The 26,927-nt window shown below is 38.6% G+C and overlaps 1 protein-coding gene across 1 annotated transcript in view; it reads left to right on the top strand.

Annotated features, from left to right (window-relative positions):
• The window catches only part of BICD1 (BICD cargo adaptor 1), a 150,231-nt gene that overhangs the window by 56,816 nt on the left and 66,488 nt on the right, over nucleotides 1-26,927 (top strand). Inside the window, exons 11-13 of the mRNA XM_044679310.1 lie at nucleotides 6,133-7,227; nucleotides 15,451-15,602; nucleotides 26,276-26,483. Coding sequence (XP_044535245.1) covers nucleotides 6,133-7,227; nucleotides 15,451-15,602; nucleotides 26,276-26,483 — 1,455 coding nt within the window. The remainder of the gene's footprint in view (nucleotides 1-6,132; nucleotides 7,228-15,450; nucleotides 15,603-26,275; nucleotides 26,484-26,927) is intronic.

Here is a 26,927-nt window from a genome sequence, read left to right as displayed (position 1 = left end):
GCCAAGGACAAAAGAACCATAGAAGAGAGATTGTGTTACAAGTTTTCTTGAGTTCCTTTACCCCTGGCAATCAGCCTTGTGCCATGTGTGGGGACTTCTCCCACCTCTCTCTCAGAGTATACAAAATGCTAAATAGAAAAAATCTGTAATTTCATTGAAGAGAATGATAACAATGAGACAACATACCAAAATTTATGAGATACAGCTAATGCAATACTTCAAGGAAAATTTATATCTCTAAATGTTTACACTGGTAAATTAGAGAAAGAACAGGTCAGTGAATTGGGTGTGAAACTAAAAAAGTTAGAAAAAGAACAAATTGAAAATTTGTGATTTGACAACAAATTGGAAATCTTGGCAATCAAAGGAGAGTTTAATAAAATTGAATGTAAGGAAACCATTAAACAATTTTTTAAAGAATGTTACATAGGGGCAGCTGGGTAGCTCAGTGGAGTGAGAGCCAGGCCTAGAGACAGGAGGTCCTGGGTTCAAACCCGGCCTCAGCCACTTCCCAGCTGTGTGACCCTGGGCAAGTCACTTGACCCCCATTGCCTAACCCTTACCGCTCTTCCACCTATGAGACAATACACCGAAGTACAAGGGTTTAAAAAAAATGTAAAAAAAAAAAAAAAAGAATGTTACATAGCTAAAGATATCCTACAAAGTATTATCAGATTTCCTTTACAAATGGGGAGATAGCCTCTAAGAGGTTAAGTGCCTTGCACAAATTCACAAAATGAATATACTAATTATAATGGCCAATATAATTTTAGAGCTAGGAGGGGCCCTAGGCTACAAGGTCTCATTTGATAGATAATAAATTTAAATCTCAGAGATATTTGTTAGTTTCCCCAATACCACACAGCCATTTAATGACAATGCTGGAACAAAATGCTAGACCTTCTGATTCTCACTTCCAATGTATTTTCTACTAAGATGTTATTCTCCTGGTTTCTCTTCCCTGGGCCACAATTTTAGGAAGGACCCTAGCTATGTTTCATCTCACTTAAGACTGAACTTTCCAGGGAAAATATTCTAAATAAAAAAATAATAAACAACAAAAAAAGACTGAATTTTCCAGACTTCTTTCTTTTCCTTCTTCTTACCCAATCCCCTTAATGCTCCCCTTCCTAGATTAGATCCCCTCTATATGTTATCTTCTTCTTTTAGCATGTAAGCAAGCCCTTTAATAGTGGAGACAGGGTTTTCGCTTATATGTGTATACTTAGGAGAATGCCTGACACATAAACAATGTTCTGCTCTCTCTCTCTCTCTCTCTCTCTCTCTCTCTCTCTCTCTCTCTCTTTCTCTAATTCTCTCTCCCTCTCCCTCTCTCTGTCTCTTTCTCCTTTCCCCCACTCTCACCCCCATCTCTGTCTGTCTCTCTCATTATACCACGAATTTATTTACCTTCTTGGTATATTATTTTGTGTACAACTTAGAAAAACAATCCCTCATTTTTTTACCAGACCAGTAATTTCATTAGAATAGGAAACTCCCAAAAAAGAACTTCCTTCTACCAGTAGAGATTAGCATCTGCTTTGTAACTTATATTATTTTTTAAATTAAAAAATTTGTTTCAGTAAGCCAAAATTTACTTTTTAACCCTCCTGCCCCAACTGTCCCCCCAAGTTAAAATGTCAGAAAACACTCAATTACAAATGTGTATAGACAACCAAAACAAATTTACACATTGATCACCTCTAAAAATTTTTTTCTTATTCTGCATTCTGGGTCTTTTACCTCACTATTATAAAATGGTAGCATGTTTTATCATTAGTTCTCTGGAATTATGGTTGGGCATTATGATGATAAGAAATTAACTCAATAATATTCCATCTGATTTATATACTATAACTTGTTCATCTATTTCCCAATTTGTGATCACCCTTTAGATTCCCACTTTTTAACATCGCAAATAAATATTTTTATACATTCTTAAGAGTTTGCTTTTTTTAGGACTAATTTCTCTTTTAACCTACTCTTCTCCCTCTAATTCCAACTCTTTTCTTCCCTTCGAATTTCTTTAGTGAGTGAAATGTATTTTTGTATCCAAATCTCTGTGTGTGTGTATATTCTTCCTTTTTTTCACCACATCATATTAGATAGAGTGAGTCAATGGCAGTGTAGTCCTCCTTCCCCCTTTCCTCTTTGTTTGAATAAATGTCTACTTGCGTAACCCTGATTATGTGAGATAATCTCCCCTAACCTTTCTTCCCCACCCCCACCTCCAACCTCCATAGTATATTCCTCTTCTCTTCTTTTTTCCATTTTTCTTAAGAACCATTCCCAGGTCTTGTCTAATTGGACTCCCTGTATGCCTCCTGATGATGATGATACACCATGTCCCTATATTTGAATCTATGAAGTTTATCCTCATTTAGTCCCTTATCAGTGTTCATTCATGATTTTTTATGTTTAATTCATGTTTGTGTTTGAATTCCAGAATTTCTGCGTAACTGATCTTTTCATCAGGAATGCTTAGAAGTTCTGTTTCATTAAAGATCCATTTTCCTCCCTGAGATATTCTAGTAGAGCCTACAAACTTCTTATTTGTATCTATAGCCAGGAACACTGTGAGGCACAGAGTAAATACTTATTAAATGTTCATTGATTTATTGAATGATTTTACAATCAGAGCTTCAGATTACCACAGATATCTGTGCTCGGTCTATGGTTTGTTTGTTTGTTTTTTAACATGTAAATAACTAGAACAAAAAGATAAATAGCATGTATGTTGGGAGCAATATCTTAACCCTTTATCCCACATAATCTAGACTATTTTTTCTTTAAGAAGTATTGAGACATTCCCAAGACTTGATTGGCTCAGGGAACTAAGATTCAGACTAATGAGGTCACTTTTTCATCTCCTAAGTTCAAAGCAACAAGAGGAACTTCACTCACCTAAACTAACTCAACAAACACAACATGTCATTATCTTCCAATATCAAACCTAAACTGGAAGGGACCTGGCCTGAATGAGGCCCAATGTTTGCAGATGACACAAAACTGGGAGGTATAGTCAACATAATGGATGATAAAGGATCTTGATAGCATCGAGTCAAAAGTGAAAATCAACAGGGATAAATGTAAAATCTTATACTTGGTTATAAAAAGTGAACTTAACTTTTTTATTTTTAAGAGCAGGATGGAAAAGTCCAGAGCCGAATGGAAAATTTGATTCTCAAAACATGAGACTTAGGAGGAACATAAAAGATAAAGAGGGAAAAAAAGGGTATAAAGGCATCAACAAGGGCAAACTGTTTATATTCCTATAGAGGAAGATGATACTTATAAGTCCTAGGAATGTTATCATTGTTAAGTCAGTTAGGAGGCGTATACACAGGAGTGACTCTGAGTTGACTATGAAGGTATGATGTAAAAAAACAATAGAATTAAGGTGTGAGGAAGAGGGATGCACTGGGAGAATAGGGAAAGGGGAGGTAGAATGAGATAAATTATTTCACATAAAAGAGGCACAAAAGAGCTTTTTCAGTGGAGGGGAAGATGGGAGGGGGGATGACAGGCTATGCTTGAACCTTAGTCTCACCAGAATTGACTCAAAGAGGGAATAACTTAAAAACTCAGTTGAATACAGAAATCTAACTTACCCTAAAGGGAAGTAGAAGAGAAGGAGACTAAAAGAGGGAGAACTGATAGAAGGGAGGGCAGATAGAAGGGGGATGCAGGGTTCAGAAGCAAAATACTTGCAAGGAGGGATGGGTGAAATGAGAGAGACAGAGACAAAGAGAAAGAGAGGAGAAGAAGGAAGAAGATGATGAAGAGAAAGAAGAAAAATGGGGGAAAAATAGGATGGAAGGGGAAACAAAATTAGTAATTGTAACTGAATGGGCTGAACTCACCTATAAAACAGAAGTAGATAACAAAATGGATTAAAAACCAGAATTCTACAATATACTATTCACAAGAAACAGACTTTGTTGAAGCAGAATCTATTCTGCTTCAGCTGAGGTAAAAAAGCAGAGGTAGCAGTCATGATCTCAGACAAAGCAAAAGTAAAAAATATCTCTAATTAAAGGAGATAAGCAAGATAACTACATTTTGCTAGATGCCGTTTAATCATTGCTATTAGAGAAAATTAAATATCAGGATTTTGAAATACTGAAAGAAAAATTTGTTTATTATTGAGTCTTAGACTAATTGATGATTTCTAAGGTTCTTTCTGGCTCAAAAATAAATTATTCTAAGTATAGTGCCCCATACAAGCGAATTAGGAAGATCCCGTGGAGCCCTGTGATGATTTGTTCCTGAGGGAGATATGATTCTTGATTGGTAAAGAAATTTTCTGCGAAAAAAGCTGATGATATTTCAGGGTGGTGAGAAAGAAAAGAGAAGCAGAGAGAGTGAAAAAGTAGAGGACTTTGGTGATGAGAATCAACCTCCACCCTCCCCAGAACTGCAGGCATATTTGGTCAAAGCACCGCATGTCCCTTGATTCCCAGTAACCAAATTCCAGAGTTGGTGAGACCATTTTCTCCTAGATTGAGCCAAGATTTTATCTTTCTCCCAAGTCACAAAATCTCTATCTGACTCTTGTGTGTCTGTTGCCTAAACCAGTGATAGGCACACTACTGCCTGTGGGCCAGATGTGGCTCCTTGAAATGTTCTATCAGGCGGCACAACATTATTCCTAATCTGATGAATACAATGAGTAGGATACAATACAATGAAACTTCGAAAGAGTTGCCTTAGAAACAGACTGACAGATGAGCATTTCCTTTCCTTTGGCCCCTCTTTAAAAAGTTTGCCCATCACTGGTCTAAACTAATTAGTCTATTTTCCTCCAGTACAATTTTGCTGATTTCTTTGGTCAGAGTTTGATTGTTATTTATTCATCTTTGTTTTTTGCTTACTAAGGTTTTGGTGGAAGGAGAGCTAAGCTGATCAAGTTTAAATTAACCTTCCCAATCTGGAAGGGACTGGAGTGCCAAGGAAAATGACTTTTATCCAGAACTTTCTGAGAGTATTTTACTACAATACTTAAGTTGTAATAGATACATATATCCCAAAAACCCACTCAAAAATAGGAGAGAGGGAATCAGTGACAGAAGAAGAAAATGATAAATTCTGGAGGGAATATGGAAAAATAGATACACAAATGCATTGTTGATGAAGGTGTGTATTGGTCCAACCATTCTAGAGAATAATTTGGAACTTTGTCCAAAGGACTATAAAAATTGCATACTCTTTGACTCAACAATGCACTCCCAGATTTGTATCCCAAAGGGACCAAAGGGGGGATAGAAGGATGCATAAGTTCAAAAGTATTTATTACAGTTCTTTTTGTGGTGACAAAGAATTGGAAAATGAAGGGATGCCCATTAGTTGAGGAATAGTTGAATAAGTTGTGAAAAATGGTTGGAATGGAATACTATTGTGCTGTAAGAAGTGATGAAGGAGTTCAATCATTGTACTGAACACAAGTTTGAAGTCTTTGAAAGTTGTTTTTCTGTTATATTGGAAGTATTAGAGTAAATTTTTTCCTCTGGGTTCTCTTCATTTTACTCTGTATCAGTTCCTACAAATCTTCTGAAGTTTCTCAGAAAATGGATGTGGCAAATTTTTTAAAAAGCAAATATCATTCATAGGATCATAGATTCAGAGCTAGGACAAAACTTTAATATGATCTAGTCCAACTTGCCCATTTAATAGAGGTTCAGAAAAGTGAAAATGCCTACACAAGGTCACATTGGTAGAAGGTAACAAAATCAAGATTTAACCCTGTAGTTTCTGGTCTTCTGATACCTTTTTTACTACACTTGATTGCCTCTCCCATCTATCCCAATCATATTATGATTTGTAACCTAATTCACTAAACAGGGGGCCGCCACCCCCAAAAATGTAAAAACCAATGTGATTGGCTAAATGGCTTTGCCATTTTATGGACCTAAGGTCCTTGTGATGTGTAAAATTCTGACTGCATAATGTCATGTCAGTGCAGGAAGGATTTAACTGGTGTTACAAGGCTGGGCAGAAACGTAACTTAAGTTTCAATGTCGCAGCCTATTCCTTGCTGTTTTTTGTTGGGGGACCTCTGCATGCTTGGGCTGCATGAGATCCATCGTGAGGGTTTTCCTTTAAACCATTCATAGATACTCTTTGCTGTTACAGGTGGAACGGGAAAAGGCCATTCTCCTGGCCAATCTCCAGGAGTCCCAAACTCAGCTGGAGCACACCAAGGGGGCCCTCACAGAGCAGCACGAGCGGGTTCACAAACTCACCGAGCACGTGAACGCCATGAGGGGCTTGCAGAGCCACAAGGAGCTGAAGGCGGAGCTGGACGGCGAGAAGGGCAGGGACTCGGGGGAGGAAGCTCACGACTACGAAGTGGACATCAACGGCCTAGAGATCCTCGAATGCAAGTATAAGGTGGCCGTGACCGAGGTGATCGACCTGAAAGCTGAAATCAAAGCCCTGAAGGAGAAATACAACAAGTCTGTGGAGAACTACACCGAGGAGAAGGCCCGGTACGAGAGCCGGATCCAGATGTACGACGAGCAGGTCACCAACCTAGAGAGGACGTCCAAGGAGAGCGGCGAGAAGATGGTGCACATCGAAAAGGAGCTGCAGAAGATGACGAGCATCGCCAACGAGAACCACAACACCCTCAACACGGCCCAGGACGAGCTGGTGACGTTCAGCGAGGAGTTGGCGCAACTCTACCACCACGTGTGTCTGTGCAATAACGAGACCCCCAACAGGGTCATGCTGGACTACTACCGGCAGAGCCGCGTCCCCCGCAGCGGGAGCCTGAAAGGGCCCGACGACCCCAGGGGGCTCCTGTCCCCCCGGCTCACCCGCAGGAGCGCGCTGTCGTCGGTGGACAGCAGGGCCCAGCCCGAGTCCGCTCCCAAAGACAGCACGGAGGCGAGCAAAGAGCAGAGCCCCACCAAGACGCCCACCATCTCGCCCGTCATCACTGCCCCGCCTTCGTCTCCCGTGTCGGACAGCAGCGACATTCGGAAAGAGCCCATGAATATTTACAACCTGAACGCCATCATCAGGGACCAAATCAAGCACCTCCAGAAAGCCGTGGACCGCTCCTTGCAGCTGTCACGCCAGCGGGCGGCCGCGCGGGAACTGGCCCCCATGATAGACAAAGACAAGGAAGCCTTAATGGAAGAGATTCTGAAGTTAAAGTCCCTGCTGAGCACGAAGCGGGAGCAGATAGCCACGCTCAGGGCCGTGCTGAAAGCCAACAAGCAGGTAAGCGTTTAGACGTCTCGAAGGGAGGAACTCGATAAGCTTTTACGAGGTGTGCCGGGCACGGCGCCGGGCCAGGGGACACAAGGGAAGACCAGTCCTTGGCCTGCAAGAGTCCGTGTTCTCGTGGTAGGGATGGCATGCGTGGGGGGGTCCCTGCGAGAGTCGGGATTTGAGCCGAATCACGGAGGAAGCCAGACATTTTAAGTAGAAGCGAGAAGGGAAAGCATCCAGGCAGGAGGCGGCCAGTGCAGAGTCCCAGTCTCAGCTGTAAGGAACAGTAAGCTAAGATGCTTGGAACTCGGAGGGCACGTAGGACAGGAATGGACAAAACACTGGGAAAGTCAGATGGGGTTTGGGGAGGAAGAGCTTCTACGGCCTGGAGGAGTCTGGCCTTAGGGTTGATAAAGGCCACTGTTTTATTGAGGAGGGGGAAGGGGTTAACGTGCTCCAGCACCACCAAGAATGCTTTGCATCAGCCTTAGAGCTGAACCTCTATACCCACCATGGAAAGGATGGCATGAAGGAAATCGAGATGACTCCATCTCTCTTCCATTTAGATTACATTTTAATAATAATAGTTAACATCCCTGGTGTCCCATCTGGGGTGCCAAACTGTAATGGTGGGCACCAGGGATGTTAACTATTATTATTAAAATGTAACTAACTGGTTTGTGGGCTCACACTGGGTTGAAGGAGAGACAGGACCAACCAGGACAGGGAGACCTGGGTTTACTGCCGAGCTGTTAACTGTCACAGGAATGGCAGTTAGGCCCAACAGTAACCCAACTCACCCTAGGCCAGGGTCTATGGAACCAGCAGGCAAAAGGTAAAAGTTTATAACAGTTTAATTGAGGGAAATAATAATGAAGGATGGGAATAAGGGATTCTATACTTGAAACCTAAGGGCAAACCACAGGGGCAGGGAAGGACTTGGCTACACTATTCTATTGACCTAAGCCAGGCAGGGCCCAAAGGAAGCTGTACTGAAGTCACAGGGAAGCTCCTCCAAACCTGGTTGCAGCCAGGTTTGGTCAGCTCAGCTAAAGGGCCTGAGGATGGCTTTCCATTGGGGTCTCACGGTAAATCCAAGGATGGTCACAGGATGCCAAGAGCCAACTCCACTAGGACAGATGATCCAAGGTAGCCAGGTAGGGAGAGTGAGTTTTTAATGCTGTCCACCAGATCACAAACCACTTCCCCACTTGGTGCTGCTCTGCAGGTCTGTTGTCCACTGCTGAAAGCCTTCACCTCTCAGGATCCCAGGGAATCTGGATGCAGTTTTTCCCTAACTCTGAGATCTCCCAGGGCTAGCAACAGTTATGTCCCAACCACCATGGAGTCTCTCTCAGAGTCCAAGCCCCACTTCCTGCTCCTTCATTCCATCTTGGAATCCTCCAGCCCTTCCTGCTAGGTCCAACACTAATACTAAATTAATCTTCCTCACAACACTTCCAATATCAGGACTTTTCAACATCATTTTTTCTTTCTAGTATCTAGTAAGTGTTCAGTTAATATTATTGACATAGGAAATAGTCTCAGTTTAAAGGCAGACATGCCTATTTTGAAGTTAATGAGCCCAAATTAACTTGCTGCCTTCTCTGTTCTCAGGGTCCAAACCTCTCCCAATATACACCAACTGTGTGTATATTTTGTATAAAGCATTCATATTTATCTCACCAAAAAATCCTGTAAATATAAGAAAATAGTCTATTGGCTGAAAACTAAACAGAGTAGACAAAAAAGTCCCGGGGGTAGGTGAGTTTGGGGGGGTGTCCTATCATCATTTTAGCCATTGCTGAACATGTCACCCCAAGGGGCCATAATAGTTGTGCCTCCTTTATTGATTAGCTGTAACACTCAGTTCCATGCTTGTGTCCTGGAAATATACAAAAGAAATCTCTTTATGATGAGAATGTCTGGAATGATATCCATATGGAAAACTCCTCTCTTTTTAACACCAATCTAATATGTTGTGTATCATTACACCGTAGAGCTCCCTCAAAAAAGACACATTATGTCATGGAATCTTTCTCCATTGATTCAAAGAACATCATTTGGATTCAGGAAACAAAAAATTAATGTGCCCTAAAAGTAAAGACTGAAGGCCTGGAGTTGAAATTTGCTGGTCAAATTGAACCAAAGGATGAAGACAAACAGTACTAGAAATTTCCTGGTCTCCCCCAGGGAAAAGATTTTGAAACTGTGGTTGAATATGTTGATGCTTACATTCTAAAATCAAAGCCGAATACAAAGAATACATTTAAAGTAATGAACACTTCTAAAATGCCATTCTGAGATTATTCTTCTAGAACTATAAAACGTACCATATGATTTTTGGTCATAACAAAAATTCATAAAATATAAATGAAATACAGGATGTAGCACCTTAAAGTAACTATTGAAACATGAATACCTCATTATCACAGAGGTGGAAGAGAAGTGAAAGATAGTCTTAGAATGTAGGATAAACAGGTCACAAATCTACATAATATTTGCGGAACATGTATAGAGAATTTCTTTCTTTTTAATTCAAAGGCATTTTCCCCCAATTACATCTAATAATAATTTTCAACATACATTTTCTTTTTTATTAATTTTTTTATTTTTAGAAAAATTTTCCATGGTTATATGATTCATGTTTTTACTTTCCCCTTCATCCCCTCAAACTCCACCCCTCCATAGCTAACTTGCATTTCCACTGGTTTTAACATGTGTGATCAATCAAGACTTATTTGCATATTATTGATAGTTGCATTGGTGTGATTGTTTTGAGTCTACATCCCCAATCATGTCCTCATCAACACAAGTGTTCAAGCAGTTGTTTTTCTTATATGTTTCCTCTCCTATAGTTCTTCCTCTGAAAGTAGGTATCGTTCTTTTCCATAAGTCCCTCAGAATTGTCCTGGGACATTGCATTGCTGCTAGTACAGAAGTCCATTACATTCGATTTTACCACAGAGTATCAGTCTCTGTGTACAACGTTCTTCTGGCTCTGCTCCTTTCACTCTACATCAATTCCTGGAGGTCTTTCCAATTCACATGGAATTCCTCCAGTTTATTATTCCTTTGAGCACGATAGTATTCCATCACCAACATATACCACAATTTGTTCAGCCATTCCCCAATTGAAGGGCATACCCTCTCTTTCCAGTTTTTGCCACCACAAAGAGCGCGGCTACAAATATTTTTGTACAAGTCTGTTTATCTATGATCTCTTTGGGGTACAAACCCAGCAATGGTATGACTGGATCAAAGGCAGGTAGTCTTTTATTGCTCTTTGGGCATAATTCCAAATTGCCATCCAGAATGGTTGGATCAGTTCACAACTCCACCAGCAATGCATTAATGTCCCAATTTTGCCACATCCCCTCCAACATTTATTACTCTCCCCTGCTATCATTTTAGCCAATCTGCTAGGTGTGAGGTAATACCTCAGAGTTCTTTTGATTTGCATTTCTCTAATTATTAGAGATTTGGAACACTTTCTCACGTGCTTATTGATAGTTTTGATTTCTTTATCTGAAAATTGCCTATTCATGTCCCTTGCCCATTTATCAATTGGGGAATGGCTTGATTTTTTATACAATTGATTTAGTTCCTTGTATATATTTGAGTAATTAGACCTCTGTCAGATTTTTTTGTTATAAAGATTTTTTCCCAGTTTGTCGTTTCCCTTCTGATTTTGGTTGCATTGTTTTTGTTTGTACAAAACCTTTTAAATTTAATATAATCAAAATTATTTATTTTACATTTTGTATTTTTTTCTAACTCTTGCTTGGTTTTAAAATCTTTCCTTTACCAGAGATCTGACAAGTATACTATTCTGTGCTCACCCAATTTACCTATGGTTTCCTTCTTTATAGTCAAGTCTTTGATCCATTCTGAATTTATCTTGGTGTAGGGTGTGAGATGTTGATCTAGGCCCAATCTCTCCCATATTGTTTTCCTATTTTCCCAGCAGTTTTTGTCAAACAGTGGGTTTTTATCCCAAAAGCTGGGTTCTTTGGGTTTATCAAAAACTGTCTTGCTGAGGTCACTTACCCCAAGTCTATTCCACTGATCCTCCCTTCTGTCTCTTAGCCAGTACCATATTGTTTTGATGACTGCTGCTTTATAGTATAGCTTAATATCTGGTACTGCTAGGCAACCTTCCTTCACATTTTTTTTCATTATTTCCCTTGATATTCTTGATCTTTTGTTCTTCCAAATAAACTCTGTTATAGTTTTTTCTAATTCAGTAAAAAAGTTTTTTGGTAGTTTGATAGGTATGGCACTAAATAAGTAAATTAATTTGGGTAGAATGGTCATTTTTATTATGTTAACTCGTCCTACACATGAGCACTCAATGTTTTTCCAATTGTTTAGATCTAGTTTTAATTGTTTGGAAAATGTTTTGTAGTTATGTTCATACAATTCCTGTGTTTGTTTTGGTAGATAGATTACTAAGTATTTTATATTGCCTAGGGTGATTTTAAATGGTGTTTCTCTTCCTAACTCTTGCTGCTCGGTTGTGTTGGAAATATATAGAAATGCTGATGCTTTATGTGCATTTATTTTGTATCCTGCAACTTTGCTAAAGTTGTTGATTATTTCTACAAGCTTCTTAGTTGATTCTCTAGGATTTTTTAAGTAGACCATCATATCATTTGCAAAGAGTGATAGCTTAGTCTCCTCATTGCCTATTTTTATACCTTCAATTTCTTTTTCTTCTCTAATTGCTACTGCTAGTGTTTCTAGTACAATGTTAAATAATAGAGGTGATAATGGGCATCCTTGTTTCATGCCTGATCTTATTGGAAAGGCTTCTAATTTATCCCCATTGCATATGATGCTTGTTGATGGTTTAAGATATATACTGTTTATTATTTTTAGGAAAGGACCTTCTATTCCTATACTTTCTAGTGTTTTCAGTAGGAATGGATGTTGTATTTTGTCAAAGGCTTTTTCAGCATCTATTGAGATAATCATGTGGTTTTTGTTGGTTTGCTTATTGATATGGTCAATTATGTGGATGCTTTTCCTAATGTTGAACCATCCTTGCATTCCTGGTATAAATCCTACCTGATCATGATGGATAACCCTCTTGATCACTTGCTGGAGTCTTTTTGCTACTATTCTATTTAAGATTTTTACATCTATGTTCATTAAGGAGATTGGTCTGTAATTTTCTTTCTCTGTTTTTGATCTACCTGGTTTTGGAATCAGTACCATATTTGTGTCATAAAAGGAATTTGGTAGGACTCCTTCTTTGCTTATATCAAATAATTTGTATAGTATTCAGATTAATTGTTCTTTGAATGTTTGATAGAATTCACTTGTGAATTCATCAGGACCTGGGGATTTTTTTCTTAGGGAGTTCTTTGATGGCTTGTTCAATTTCTTTTTCTGATATTGGATTATTTAAGTATTCTATTTCTTCTGCTATTAATCTAGGCAATTTATATTTTTGTAAATATTCATCCATATCACCTAGATTGCTATATTTATTGCCATATAATTGGGCAAAATAGTTTTTAACAATTGCCTTAATTTTCTCTTCATTAGAGGTGAGGTCTCCCTTTTCATCTTTGTTACTGTTAATTTGGTTTTCTTCTTTCCTTTTTAAATTAGATTTACCAGGACTTTGTCTATTTTATCTGTTTTTTCAAAATACCAGCTTCTAGTCTTATTTATTAATTCAATCGTTCTTTTACTTTTGAATTTTATTAACTTCTCCTTTTACTTTTAATATTTCTAATTTAGTTTTCATCTGAGGATTTTTAATTTGTTCATTTTCTAGTTTTTTAAGTTGCATGTGCAATTCATTAACCTCTCTGCCCTTCTTAATTTGTTAATATATGCACTCAGTGATATAAATTTTCCCCTTAGAACTACTTTGGCTGCATCCCATAGGTTTGGGTAAGATGTTTCATCATTGTCATTGTCTTCAATGAAATTATTAATTGTTTCTATGATTTGTTCTTTCACTAAATTATTTTGGAGAATCATATCATTTAATTTCCAATTAGTTTTTATTTTGCCTCTCCATGTATTCTTACTAATAACTATTTTTATTGCATTATGATCTGAGAAGGTTACATTTGTTATTTCTGATTTTTTGCTTTTGTTTGCCATGTTTCTATGCCCTATTACATGGTCTATCTTTGTGAATGTTCCATATGCTGTTGAAAAGAAGGTTGTATTCCTTTTTGTCCCTATTTATTTTTCTCCATATATCTATTAACTCTAATTTTTCTAGCTCTCCCACATCACAGCTCAGGAACCAACCATACTTTCTAAATTTGTCTGGCACTAGGGGGGCAGTGCCTGTGGGATCAGTGTCCCATCTTGTTGGTTTCAATTTCCTTTCTCTGAGGGCCTGTCTATACCCACACATCTCAATGGTAAAGAACCTCCAGGTTGCAGATTGATGACATAAAACAAAGTGACATAATGGAGAGAGAGAAATTCCTTTTACACAGCAGTAATATTCCATGTCTACCTCCAGAGAAAGAACTGAGATATAGACATAAGTAAGACAAAGTTTTATATGCACATGCATCTTTTTGTCAAATAATGTCTTCTCTAATGGGGGGAAGGAGGGAAGGAATTAACTGGATATTTTAATGTAACAAACAAATAAATAAATTTAAAATAAAAAATAAATGTCAAATGAATGTCATTCAGATTAATGGAAATGGGTTTATGATGTACTTAAAAACCAGGTCATTTCCTCTAGAAATTATAAAAGGGTTATTCTGAAGGACCCTGGATTTAATGATGAATTCAGACTCTAGAAGGAATGCTGGGAACATGTTACCTGCCAACAAATTGGCAAGAGTAGGAGGCTAGAATACTCTCAATATGGAATTCAATCATCCTTAGAGAACCCAACAAATCAACTCTACCAGAATCTGAGCATTAAAACAAGATGAACTATTGCCCATGATCACTCGTTAATCCATAACAACTGAAAAACAATATTTTAATAGAGGTGACACAATGGTGCATTGAAACCAGCTGATTACTAAATTTCCAATGTGAGCATTCACACTTTAGAAATCAGCTAACATTACAAATTAGCTCTTGACTTATTGTTTTGTTGATTGTTTAGACCAGAGTTTAGATAAACTTCTTCCCACTAAAAACAGTTTCCACTTGTTTATGTAGGGGTCTAGAGCTAAGAATGGTTTTTAAAAAATATTTTAAAGTAAAGTTTTATTTTACTTACAAATGTAAAAACCATCATTGGCTCCCAGGTCAAAAATTCTACAGGCTTGATTTGGTCCTCAAGTCATAATTAGCTGACTCCTGGTACAGACATAAAGCGACAGAAAAAATGTTAAGAAAGCAGATTAAACTTTATTTTTTTAAACTCTTACCTTCTGTCTTAGAATCAATACTGTGTATTGGTTCCAAGGCAGAAGAGTGATGAGGACTAGGTAACCGGGGTTAGGTGACTTGCCCAGAGTCACACAGCGAGGAAGCCTCTGAGGTCAGATTTGAAATCAAGACCACCCATCCCTAGGCTTGGCTCTCTACCAACTGAGCCACCTTCCTGCCCCCTACAGTAAACTTTAAAATATTTTTTTCTTTTTCTGGAGAGCCAGTTGTTAAACATTTCCCAGCATACCATACCAATTTCTTGGTTTCTTGATAATACGTCTCCTTTTTAATCAAAATCCTTTTGAAACCCCCAAACACAAGCTTAGGTCAGAAGCCAGCAGTTTGAAAGCAGTAGAGCTTGCTTCCTATGACATCTCAAATGCTGAATAGGAATCAGAATTTCAGAGTCAAAAGATTCATCTAGTTCAACCTCTTCATTTTATCATCGAGGAAGCCAAGGATTGCCATGATTAAATGGCGTATCACATAGAGGATCACTGATGGAGCTGGTTTCCTGACTTCTAGTCTAGGATATTTCTACTAGGCAACCCAAGTATCTAGACATCCAGTACAGGGAGACCTTAAAGGAAATGTATTGCCCAAAACTTACTGTGCCTTCAAGCAATTCTGAATTCGTCAAATAGGAAAGGAACTAGAGAAGCTGGCATTCACTGAGTTCTAAGTAGATGATAACAAAGTCAGCCTATCAGTTAAATATTGCAATATAGGTGGCCAGCAGTATGGAGGAAGGCTGGTGAAGCAAAGGTTAACAGCGTGCCTGCCTTTAAGGAGCTCATATTCGAAAGGAGATGACCCGAAGGGAGGTTCTTCTGATTGTTACACTTTTCCTGCTTTCAGACAGCCGAGGTGGCACTAGCTAATCTGAAGAACAAATATGAAAATGAGAAGACAATGGTGACCGAGACCATGACAAAGCTTAGAAATGAACTGAAGGCCTTGAAAGAAGACGCAGCGACTTTCTCATCCCTGCGTGCCATGTTTGCAACCAGGTAAGGATTACTGGGTTCTGGATTCAATAGAGCAGGATAATTCTAGATTGAGATGGATATCTACAGCATTGCATAGAAGGTAAATATAGACCGGATGCAAGGTAACCTTAGAGAGGATGGCAGGCATTGTTTATAGGACAGAGAAAGGTCTCCTAGAGGATGTTGCACTTGAAGCTTAAAAGAAGCAAGAGATGCTAAGAGAAAGAAAACAGGAGGGAGAGCATTCCATTCCATTCCATTCCATTCCATTCCATTCCATTCTGTTCCATCCCAGGCATGGGGAACAGCCAGTGCAAAGCCAATAGGATGCGAGATATTGAAAAAATAAAAAGATTTCAGATTGTGAAGAGTTTCAGATGACCAACAAAGGAAAGTTTCATATTCAATAGCCAATAGGGAGCCACTGGAAGTTGCCACATTGGGAGAGGGCATGGTCAGACCTTCACTGGGGCAAAATCACGCTGGCAGCTTTGGGAAGGATTAGTTAGGATGGGGAGAGACTTACAGGGAGATCAATTGCAATAGGCAAAGGCATAGCATTTGTCAAGGGAAGAGGTGATGGGTTCAGAAGGGGGACAGGCTTTGGGGGAGATCATTGATAACTTCAGAGAACAGTTTCAGTTGAATGATGACGTGAGAAGTCAGACTGCAGAGGGTTTAGAGGAGGATGAGAAGAAAGGCAATGGTGGCACAAATCATGTGCATTTTTTTCAAGGTGCTTACATCGGAAGGGGAGAAGATGGTGGGTGGTAGTCACGGTCACACCTAGCAAAGAATGGGGTCTAAATGAGCCTGCCCGTGGCAGCAGGGAAGAAGCCAGTAGAGAGGGAAAGACAGATTGCAACCTTGGCGTGCAGAAGAGTGACCTCACCCTCAGAAGTAGGAGTTGAGGAGATAGTAGGTGTGGAGGCAGTGTCAGAAGGGTGTGAGATAAGGAGGGGGGAAAGGGCAGTCTTCAGCAGATGGCCTCAGCTTTGAGAGGCAAAGTGCAGATTGAGGTCCTCAGGAGATAGTGGAAGAGAGTGGTAGGAGAAGTTTAAGGAGAGAAGAAAAAATACTGGCTACTTTCTGTCATATCCCCAACCCGATGGTTGCATTGGTTGAATTGGACTATTTTTTGTGCCCTGTTGCCATTTCCAGACCTTCCCTTAACCATTTTCACCAAGTGGCTTCTCCTTTGAGGTTAATGCTTTTCATTAGCCAGCTGAAATCCTCGTGGCTCTAATCCATCTATCCTCAGAATGTTCTCCTTCCTTGGTCAGTGTGTGCAGTGCCTGGCTCACAGGCTTTCTCTTCAAATACTCTACCTTCCTCATTCTTTATTTGACTCAATCCCCCATGATCTCTTCCTCTATTCAGCCCAACTTTCCACAGAAATATTCATACCTTTGAACTTGCCAACCCCCACAAATGTTTCACTTCCTTGTTTAAGAACTCTGAACTTCCTTTATCTGATTTTAATCTTTTTTATTATCCCATTTTCCTTTGTGTTTTACCACCCCCAATTCTATTCTTCATCCTCATTGTGACCTCCATTCCTTGTAGTCCTTAATTCTTTTCCAGGCTATCACCCTTGTACAAATGAGACTCGCTTCCCTTCTCCACATGAAAGCCCTAATTCAGCTTTACCATAGCTGAGATTCATATAGGAATCACAAAGGCACACTGGCCTGTTTATTGGGCCAAAGGAGATTTCTTAACCAAGAAGTTCTCATCTGAGAGTATAAAATGGCAAACAATGACAGAAAATTAGAATTCTTTTCTCTTTTGTCTTAGACTTATGTATATATATGAAGACAAAATGTTTGAGAGGTTTAATTAGTGAGGAAGTTTGCCTACAAAGTAAGAGCACTAAGTGGAAGTACTTAATAACATACCAAAGAATTTGGTATAAAGTTTCATAAAGGAACTTATATAAATAATTTCTAACTGCACAATAATACTCTATTGTATTCATCCACCACAATTTGTTTTGCCATTCTCCAAATGATGGACATCCACTTTATTTCTAATTCTTTGCTATCATAAAGAGCACTGCTATATTTTGGTATATGTGGAAACTTTCTTCTAATTAACAGCTGCCTTGGATTATAAGGGACCTAAGGCCAATGGACATTTTTGTCACTTAATTTACATAATTCCAAATCCTTTGCAAAATGATGATACCACTTCATGGCTCCATAAGCAATACATTAGTGTGCCTATCATTTCACAACCCCTCCAGCATTGCCAATTGCCATTTTATATCATCTTTACACATTTTCAGGGAGTAAGATAAAACTTCAGCATTATTTCCTTTTGCATTTTTCTTATTTTCTTCTTCTTATTATTATTAATTGGATCATTCCTTCATGTAGTTATGAATATTTTACAATTCTTTTCAAAACTACTTGTTAATATCATTTAACCATCTACATATTGGGAAATGGCTATTACACTTATGTATATTTGTTAATTATTATATAAAATATTATTAACTTGGCTACCACAACCTTACCAAAGAAATTTAATATAAAGATTTTTCTCATTCAACTACTTCTCTTCTTATCTAATGTGTGTTAATTTTGTTTGTGCAAAAGCTTTTCAATTTCATGTAATCAAATGTTATCTATTTTATTTTTTTTAAAATTTCCTCTGTCTCTGGTTAAGAATACATCATCTAGAGCAGTGCTGGGCAAACTTTTTAAAGAGGGAGCCAAAGGAAAGGAAATGCTCATCTCTCAGTCTGTTTCTAAGGCAACTCTTTCAAAGTTTCATTGTATTGTATCCTACTCATTGTATTCATTAAATTAGGAATAATGTCGCCAGGCCAGATAGGACATTTCAGGGGACTGCATCTGGCCCACGGGGGCTGTAGTTTGCACATCATTGATCTAGACCACAGCAATATATCACAAAGATCATTCACTATGACCAGGTGGGATTTATATGAACAATGCAGGGCTGCTTCAATATTAGAAAAACTATCAGCATAATTAACTATATAAAAAACAAAACTTACAGAGATCACATGATTATCTCAATAGATGCAGAAAAAGCTTCTGACAAAATACAACATCCATTCCTCCTGAAGAGCCTAGGATTCTGAAATCATCAGCAAGTATCTGTAACAGGAATAATGTGGAAGCCTTCCCACTGTCTATCTAAATTTAAATTTGCTAACTAGCTACTTACCTAAGCTAATCAATAAACCTTTATCTCCTCCAACCTTCTTAAATCAGTTTCTCAATCCAAACTCTCAAAAGTAAAAATTGGCAGTCTGAGACAAAGACAGAATGACCCCCTACTCCCTGGGATTCCAGAGACCAGAGATCCCAAGAGCCCTCAACGGGTGCTCCTTATGTAAGATCCTCCTCTCCTAAGTAATGGAATCTTCAGAACTCTTACACAAAAGCCTGCCAGTTAATGGCTCTTACTGAGAAATCTTTCTGCTCCCTTGCCTCTTAAAGAGACAGAGGGAGAGATTAAGAAACTCTTTTAACACTATTCAATATTAGAAATGTTAGGTATAGCAATAAGAGAAGAAAAAGAAATTGAAGGAATTAAAGTAGGCACTGAGGAAACTAAACTATCACTCTTTGCAGGAGACATGATTTTATACTCAGAGAATCAACTAAAAACTTTAGACCAGGGGTCGGCAACGTATGGCTCTCGAGCCATATCTGGCTCTTTTGAGGGCCAGATATGGCTCTTTCTGCAGGAGCCATAAAGTCAGTTTTTTTTCAGGCGCTGTTACAGGAGCGGCACTGTGAGCACTGTATGGCTCTCACAAAATTACATTTTTAAAAATGTGGCGTTTATGGCTATCATGGCCAAAAAGGTTGATGACCCCTGCTCTAGACAATATAAAATACCTAGGAGTCTACCTACCAAGACAAACACAGGAACTATATGAACGGAATTACAAAGTACTTTTCATACAAATAATGCCAGATCCAAACAACTGCTCATGAATAGGCCAAGCTAATATAATAAAAATGATAAATCCACCTAAATTAATTCACTTATTCAATGCCATACCAAACTACCAAAAATTATTTCATAGATCTAGAAAAAATAATAACAAAATTCATCTAGAAAAAACAAAAGGACAAGAATATCAAGGGTATTAATGAGAAAAAAAAATTTGAAAGAAGGTAGCCTAGCCATACCAAATCTCAAACTGTACTATAAAGAAGTAATCATCAAGACAATCTGGTACTAACTGAGAAATAGAATGGTAGATCAGTGGAATAGATTAGATACACAATATACAATTGTAAAGTACCGTAGCAATCTAGTGTTTGATAAATCCAAAGACCCCAGCTTTTGGGATACAAACTCACTATTTGACAAAAACTGCTGGGAAAACTGGAAAACAGTCTGGTAGAAACTAAGTATAGGCCAATATGTCACATTCTTTACCAAGATAAGGTCAAAATGGTAGTATGATTTAGACACAAAGGGTGATACCATTAGCAAATTAGAAGAGCATGGGATAGTTTATTTGTCAGATCTATGGTTAAGGGAAGAATTTATGACCAAACAAGAGACAGATAACATTATGAGATGTAAAATGGATAATTTTTATTATTTTAAATTTAAGAGGTTTTGTGCAAATGAAACCAATAGAACCAAGATTAGAAGGGAAACAACGAAGTGGGAAAAAATTTTGATAGCAAGTATCTCTGATAAAGGCTTCATTTCTCAAATATGTAGGGAAACAAGACAAATTTATAAGAACAGAAGTCATTCCTCAATTGATAAGTGGCCAAAGGATATAAACAAACAGTTTTCAGATGAACAAATTAAAGCTGTCTGTTATCATTATTTATCATGTGAAAAAAATGTTCTGTCACTCTTGATTAGAGAAATGCAAATGAAAAACAACTCTGAGGTACCACCTCACATAGACCAGATTGGCTAATATGACAGTAAAGGAAAATAATAAATGCCAGAGGGGATGTACACTAATTGGGATACATGCATTGCTGATGGAGTTGCGAACTGAACCAGCCATTCTGGAGGACAATTTAGAACTGTACCTAAAAGGGCTACAAAACGGTGCATACCCTTTAATCTAGTAATGCCCTACTAGGTCTGTATCCCAAAAATATTTTTAAAAAGGGGGGGACCTATCTGCACAAAAATATTTATAGCAGCTCTTTTTGTGGCAGCAAAGATTTAAAAATTGAGGGGATATTCATCAATTGGGGAATGGCTGAACAAATTTTGGTATATGATTGAGATGGAATACTATTATGCTATAAGAAACGATGAGCAGGATGATTTCAGAAAAACCTGCAAAGACCTACTTGAATTGATGCAGAGTGAAGTGAAAAGAACCAGGAAAACATTATGCAGAAAGCAATAGTTTAAGAATGATCAACTGTGAAAGATTTAGCTCTTCTCAGCCATATAATAATCCGAGACAATTCTGAAGGATTTATGACAAAAAGTGCTACTCATCTCCAGAGAAAAAAGCAGGGGAGTCTGAATTCAGATCAGAGCATACTATGTATTTTTCTCTTGGGTTTTTGATTTTATGTGAGCATTCTCTCACAACATGACCAATATAGAAATATGTTTTATATATATATCCCAGATCAAATTGCTGACCATCTCATGGAGGGAGAGAGACATATTTGTCTTAGCCATACATATAGGAAGGCAAAAGTGTTTAATAGGTTTAGTCAAGATAGGACATTTGCCTCTACAGTAAGTGGACTAAGTGGGAGTATTTAGTAAAGCACACCAAGGAATTTGGTATAAAGTTTCATAAAGGAACTTAGATAAATGAATTTTGTATACTTTTTTTTTTAAAGATTACTGACTCCTAGGATAATCTTTAGTACCAGAGAAAGGTACTTGCTCCAAATGATAAGTGATGTCTTGAGTTCCTCCAAAAAACTGGGAAAACCTCTTCATCCTTAAGGTGATTCTGAAGAAGAATTATTCCAAGGGGATGATGATCTGTCAGTGCCAGAACTGTGATTTAAAAAAAACTAATCTCTTCCCTTGGACCCTGAAGGAAATATGTCTATATAACATGAAAATGTTTTTTTCTTTCTTTCTTGAGACCTTTCTTGATCTCCCAATTGTTAGCAATCCCTACCAAAGTTCCTTTTTATATTTATCACATATATTCAGTTTCCTAGAATAAACATTTTTAACCTTTGTTTGGGAATCTTCTTAAGATTAGTGCAGTAAAGGAACCTATGAGAAGAAATCAAGCAAACTAAATATCACTTTGGATCAAAAACATTTTAGAGGTATTTTTTATCATTAAATTTTTTTTACCTTATTACTTTTATGAAGGCTTCTTTTGGAAAATACATTTCAAACAAGATCTGTTCTAGGCCTTGAGTATAAGATATTCTATCATTGAGAGAATCCTGACGCTACCTTAAAAAGCTGGTAAATCTGTCATGAAATGTATTGGGGTCCTACAAAACACGCTACCCCAAGGAAAATACAGAATTAAATCCTATATGGTTGTACAGCAGAGATCATAGGGCACATCCTCTACTCAGACTATCTGGGAGATTTGATAGTTAAGACTCTGCTCAGGTGTGTAACTAAGTCTGAGAATCCAGTCAGATACCTCTATTAGAAGAAAGACCATCTTAATATGAGTTTACATTGATTAAGCAAGTGATACAACAGAAAAGACTATCTGTTCAGTGGATTTGGGTTCAAATTTATATAATCTGTTTATAAAATAAGGTGGTTGCATGAGATAATTTTTAAGAACCCTTCCAGAGCTAAGTCTTATATTGCTATGAAAGTACCATCCTTCTCTTCCATTATGGCAGGGGTCGGCAACCTTTTTGGCCGTGAGAGTCATAAACGCCACATTTTTTAAAATGTAACTTTTATTTATTTTAATTTTATTTTTTAAATTCCAAATTTTACAAAACGAAATCCCCCCAAAACAAGCATTTCCATATTTAAAGAAAAGGAAGACTGTACATAAATGAAATCATTAATCTCATCTATATTTAGCTTATTTTTCTTCATATCTACATAATAAATCCCATCCACAAGTGTCCCAACCCCTCCCCACCCTTCCTGCGTCATAGAAGGTATTGTCTGGGAGGCCATTTCATACACATTAAGTGTTTCATATTTTCACATTTCAATTTACTCTTTGGAGATCATATTCACAATCGATTCTTCCAGTTGTAAGAATTAAAAGTTATGAGACTGGTTGTAGCTTAATAACTTTATTAAATCAAAAGTAGTAGTAGTAGGGAAGAGAGGGAAAAGTAGGAAAGAGGTAGGGAGATACTTAGCTTTCCTAATCTGTGGCCGCCATTAAACACTCTGCCATGCACACCCAAGGCTCTCACTTCTTACTGGCTTCCACTTATAAACATTTTTCTCCACCTTCTAACTCTCACATGTCACATCTCAGGAACCAACCATAATTTCTTAATTTGCCCAGGGGGCAGTGTCTGTGGCTCTCTCACAATATTTTTTTTAATTTGAAAAAATTTATTTAATTAATTTAGGATATTTTTCCATGGTTACATTATTCATGTTCTTTTCCTCCACTCCTCCTATAGCCAGTGAGCAATTCCACTGGGTTTTACATGTGTCATTGATCAGGACCTATTTCCATATTATTGATATTTGCACTAGAGTGATCTTTAGAGTCTACATCCCCAATCATGTCCCCATTGAACCATGTGATTAAGCAATTGTTTTTCTTCTGTGTTTCTACTCCCGCAGTTCTTTCTCAGGATGTGGATAGCATTTTTTCTCAAAAGTCTCTCAGAATTGTCTGGATTCTTGCATTGCTGCTAGTACAGAAGTCCATTACAATTGATTGTACCACAGTGTATCCATCTCTGTGTACAATGTTCTCCTGGTTCTGCTCCTTTCACTCTGCGTCACTTCCTGGAGGTCTTTCCAGTTCACATGGAATTCCTCCAGTTCATTATTCCTTTTAGCATAATAGTATTCCATCCCCAATAGATACCACAGTTTGTTCAGCCATTCCCCAATAGAAGGACATACCCTCATTTTCCAGTTTTTTGCCACCACAAAGAGCGCGGCTATAAATATTTTTGTTGAAGTCTTTTTCCTTATTATCTCTTTGGGGTATAAACCCAGCAATGGTATGGCTGGATCAAAGGGCAGGCAGTCTTTTAGAGCCCTTTGAGCATAGTTCCAAATTGCCATCCAGAATGGTTGGATCAATTCACAACTCCACTAGCAGTGCAGGAATGTTCCAATTTTGTCACATCCCCTCCAACATTTATTACTTTCCTTCGTAATATTTTTTGACTCTCATTGCTTCCTGTCTCGTTCCTAATTTCCCTTTTTTCCATGGCCCATTTATCTTAATTCACTCACTGGTATTTGGCTTCACATGAGTGACACGGGAAAAAGCAGAAATTTACTTTAGACACAGCATTCACTCTAGAGCCAGGTATAATATTCTCTTGGTTCTATTCATTTCACTGTTCATTATCCCATGTTGTTCTTTACAAATTTTTTAAAAATTAGCTTGCTCATCGCTTCAGTAGTATTCCAGCACCATAATATTACCACAATTTGTTTAGCCATTCCCCAGTTGATGAGCAGCCTCTCGATTTCCAATTCTCTGCCATTTATACTTGTATTTTAAAGGATTACCTGGTCATTTATTTTCCCTTTTTTGCCCCCTGAGACAAACAAGATTAAGTGACTTGCCCTGAGTCACATAGCTTAGTAAATGTCTGAGGCTGGATTTGAACTCAGAAAGATGAGTCTTTCTGACGGCAGGCACAGCACTCTATCCGCTTTGCCACTTAACTGTTCTAATCATTTATTTCTAATATTGACTTTCAATTGATGAATAAATACATTGCTTTAGTGTTAATTGAAAGCAGAGAGCGAATCACTGTCCAATCATTGTCATTTTCTTCATGCAACAAATGACCATTTCGGGGGATTGTTCATATTTAGGCATTTTAAAAGATGTTTGAAAGAGCTATAAATATCTTCAGAAGCACAATTATTTGCCTTATTGCACAGAAAACCATTATTATGTCTTTTATTATTTTTTATAACTGGAACTTTTGTGACTTTTTATCAAAACCCAGTAAGTCGCTGTAACTTGAAATGCAGCTTTGAAAAGTTGGCAGCATTTGACTTATGCTCTTCAGTACCAATTTGTTTTTGAAAAGTTCCAAGTTCAGACCTATTTCCATACCGTGCTTCCAATAGATTGGATTTCCCTCTGAAGTTGGAAGTTATTTGGATGAATTTTATGAGCTCCCCACAGTCTGGTTTTAACCAATTTTTCCAGCCTTATTTCCTTTATCCTACACATATTCTACTACATCCTACACATATACACTCCTTATCATACACATATTCCAAGTCCATCGGCCCGCAGCCTCTTTCCCAAGCTTGATATTCCCTCTTTCATCTTTGGGCTTTTGCTCAGGCCATCATTCTGCCCCTGGCATGCACTCCTCCTTCATCTCCATTTTTCAAGCTTCCACCAGGCAAGATCTCTCAGTTTGCAATGTTCTCTCCCTTCTGGAATTTCTTTTGCTTGCAACAATAATAGCCATAACAACAACAATAATAATAATATTAAATATTTCTACTTACTAGATGCCAGGCATCGTGCTAGATGCTTTATAATTATTATCTCATTTGAGTGTCACACCAGTTCTGAGAGCAGGAGATGTATTATTATCTCTGTTCCACAAAGGGGGAAAGTGAGGTAAATAGAGGTAAGTAATTTGCCCAGGATCACACAGCTAGTAAGTGTTTGAGACCAGATTTGACCTCAGATGTTCCTGACTCCAGACTCAGCACTATCCACTGAGCCACCCAGCTCCTCTGTCTGTTTATAGGTTGTATCTCTGCAGCAGAACATAGGCTCCTTGAGGATAGGGACTTGTCTTATATGCCCAGCATCTCGTTCGGTGCCTTGAATTCCTTCCCAAACCCAGGCAGAAACTTTGTGTGGTGTAGGGGACCATGTAGGATGAGGATTTTTTTAATCTCATTGAGAAAAAAAAACAATTCCTAGATGGGCCAAAGCCGTTTAAGCCAATCCCCTCATTTTACAGATGAGAAAAGAGGCCCAAACAACTTGGCCAAGGTAATAAGAAATAAGGGTCGGCCATGAGATTTGCAGCGCTCTTTGTACCAAACTGGGCTGGTCCCCATCGTGTTCCTCCTTTTTGGAGCTGTCTTGACTTGTCAAGATAAAAAGACAACTCCTACCCATAGCTTCATCCTTTAGTGGCCAGGGAAAGGAAGTGAGAAATAAGAAGTAAGGCATGACAAAATCCGCCCTGAGCGCTGCAGTATGCGAATCTACCCAGAGGGATTTTGTAGGGTAAAAGTGAAGGAAAGAACATCAACAACAACAAAAAAGCAGACAAGGCGTCCAAGCGAATTGGTCCTTTCCAGTGTCGGGTTGATTCGGTTCATTTTTGTGAAGCTGGACGCACGAGGCAGCTTCATGGAGGATGGTTCATCGGTAGAATGAGAGGCAGCCCCAAAAGAAAGGCATATCTCTAGCTTAGACGTGGAAAAGGAGGAAAGCGAGCGGGCAGCAGGCGTTTTTGTGTCTCTGCTGTACTATGTGGCTAACAGGTAAGTAGGAGGCTGGGTTTGTCCAGCCAGCCCGTGGTCACCCCAAGTGGACTTCTCTCATGGGCGCCTTTCTCTTTGGGCTTCAGATGTGATGAGTACGTTACGCAGCTGGACGAGATGCAAAGACAGTTGGCGGCTGCAGAGGATGAGAAGAAGACCCTCAATTCCCTCTTACGGATGGCTATCCAGCAAAAACTCGCCCTGACTCAGCGCCTGGAGGACTTAGAGTTTGACCATGAGCAGTCCCGAAGAAGCAAAGGCAAGCTTGGAAAGAACAAGATCGGCAGCCCTAAAGTAAGTGGGGAGGCATCAGCCACCGTGCCCACCATAGACACTTTCTTCCTGCATAGTCAGGGCCCACAGCCACCAAACATACTGGTCAGCAGTGGCACTCAGAGGAAAAGGTATGCATGCAGCGATCTTTACAGTACGGTGCAGTGGCCAGATTTGAGTTAAATTTATTCAAAGAAATAGTATTTTCTTGTGGGTGGGGGAAGTGGGGGAGTAAGAAAGCAGGTGGATATTGGGTAGTCTGAGTAAAAACACCCCATTATTGGGATTTGCATTTCTCCTTTGGCTAATTACGATAGAATTTTTAACTGTGTCTTGTTAGTTTGTTGGGTTGCTTCTCGTATGCATGAATGTAACTTTCCCTTCCCCAAAAGGAGCTAAAAATGGGAGAAATTGGTGATACTCTCACGAATGAAGAAATATGGGGCTCTAGAGGTGTCAAAACCC

This window comes from Gracilinanus agilis, chromosome 5 (assembly GCF_016433145.1).
Source record: "Gracilinanus agilis isolate LMUSP501 chromosome 5, AgileGrace, whole genome shotgun sequence".
In the NCBI taxonomy this organism is placed as follows: domain Eukaryota; kingdom Metazoa; phylum Chordata; class Mammalia; order Didelphimorphia; family Didelphidae; genus Gracilinanus; species Gracilinanus agilis.
Note: the sequence above shows the minus strand (reverse complement) of the source record. Positions and strands in the feature narration are given on the sequence as shown.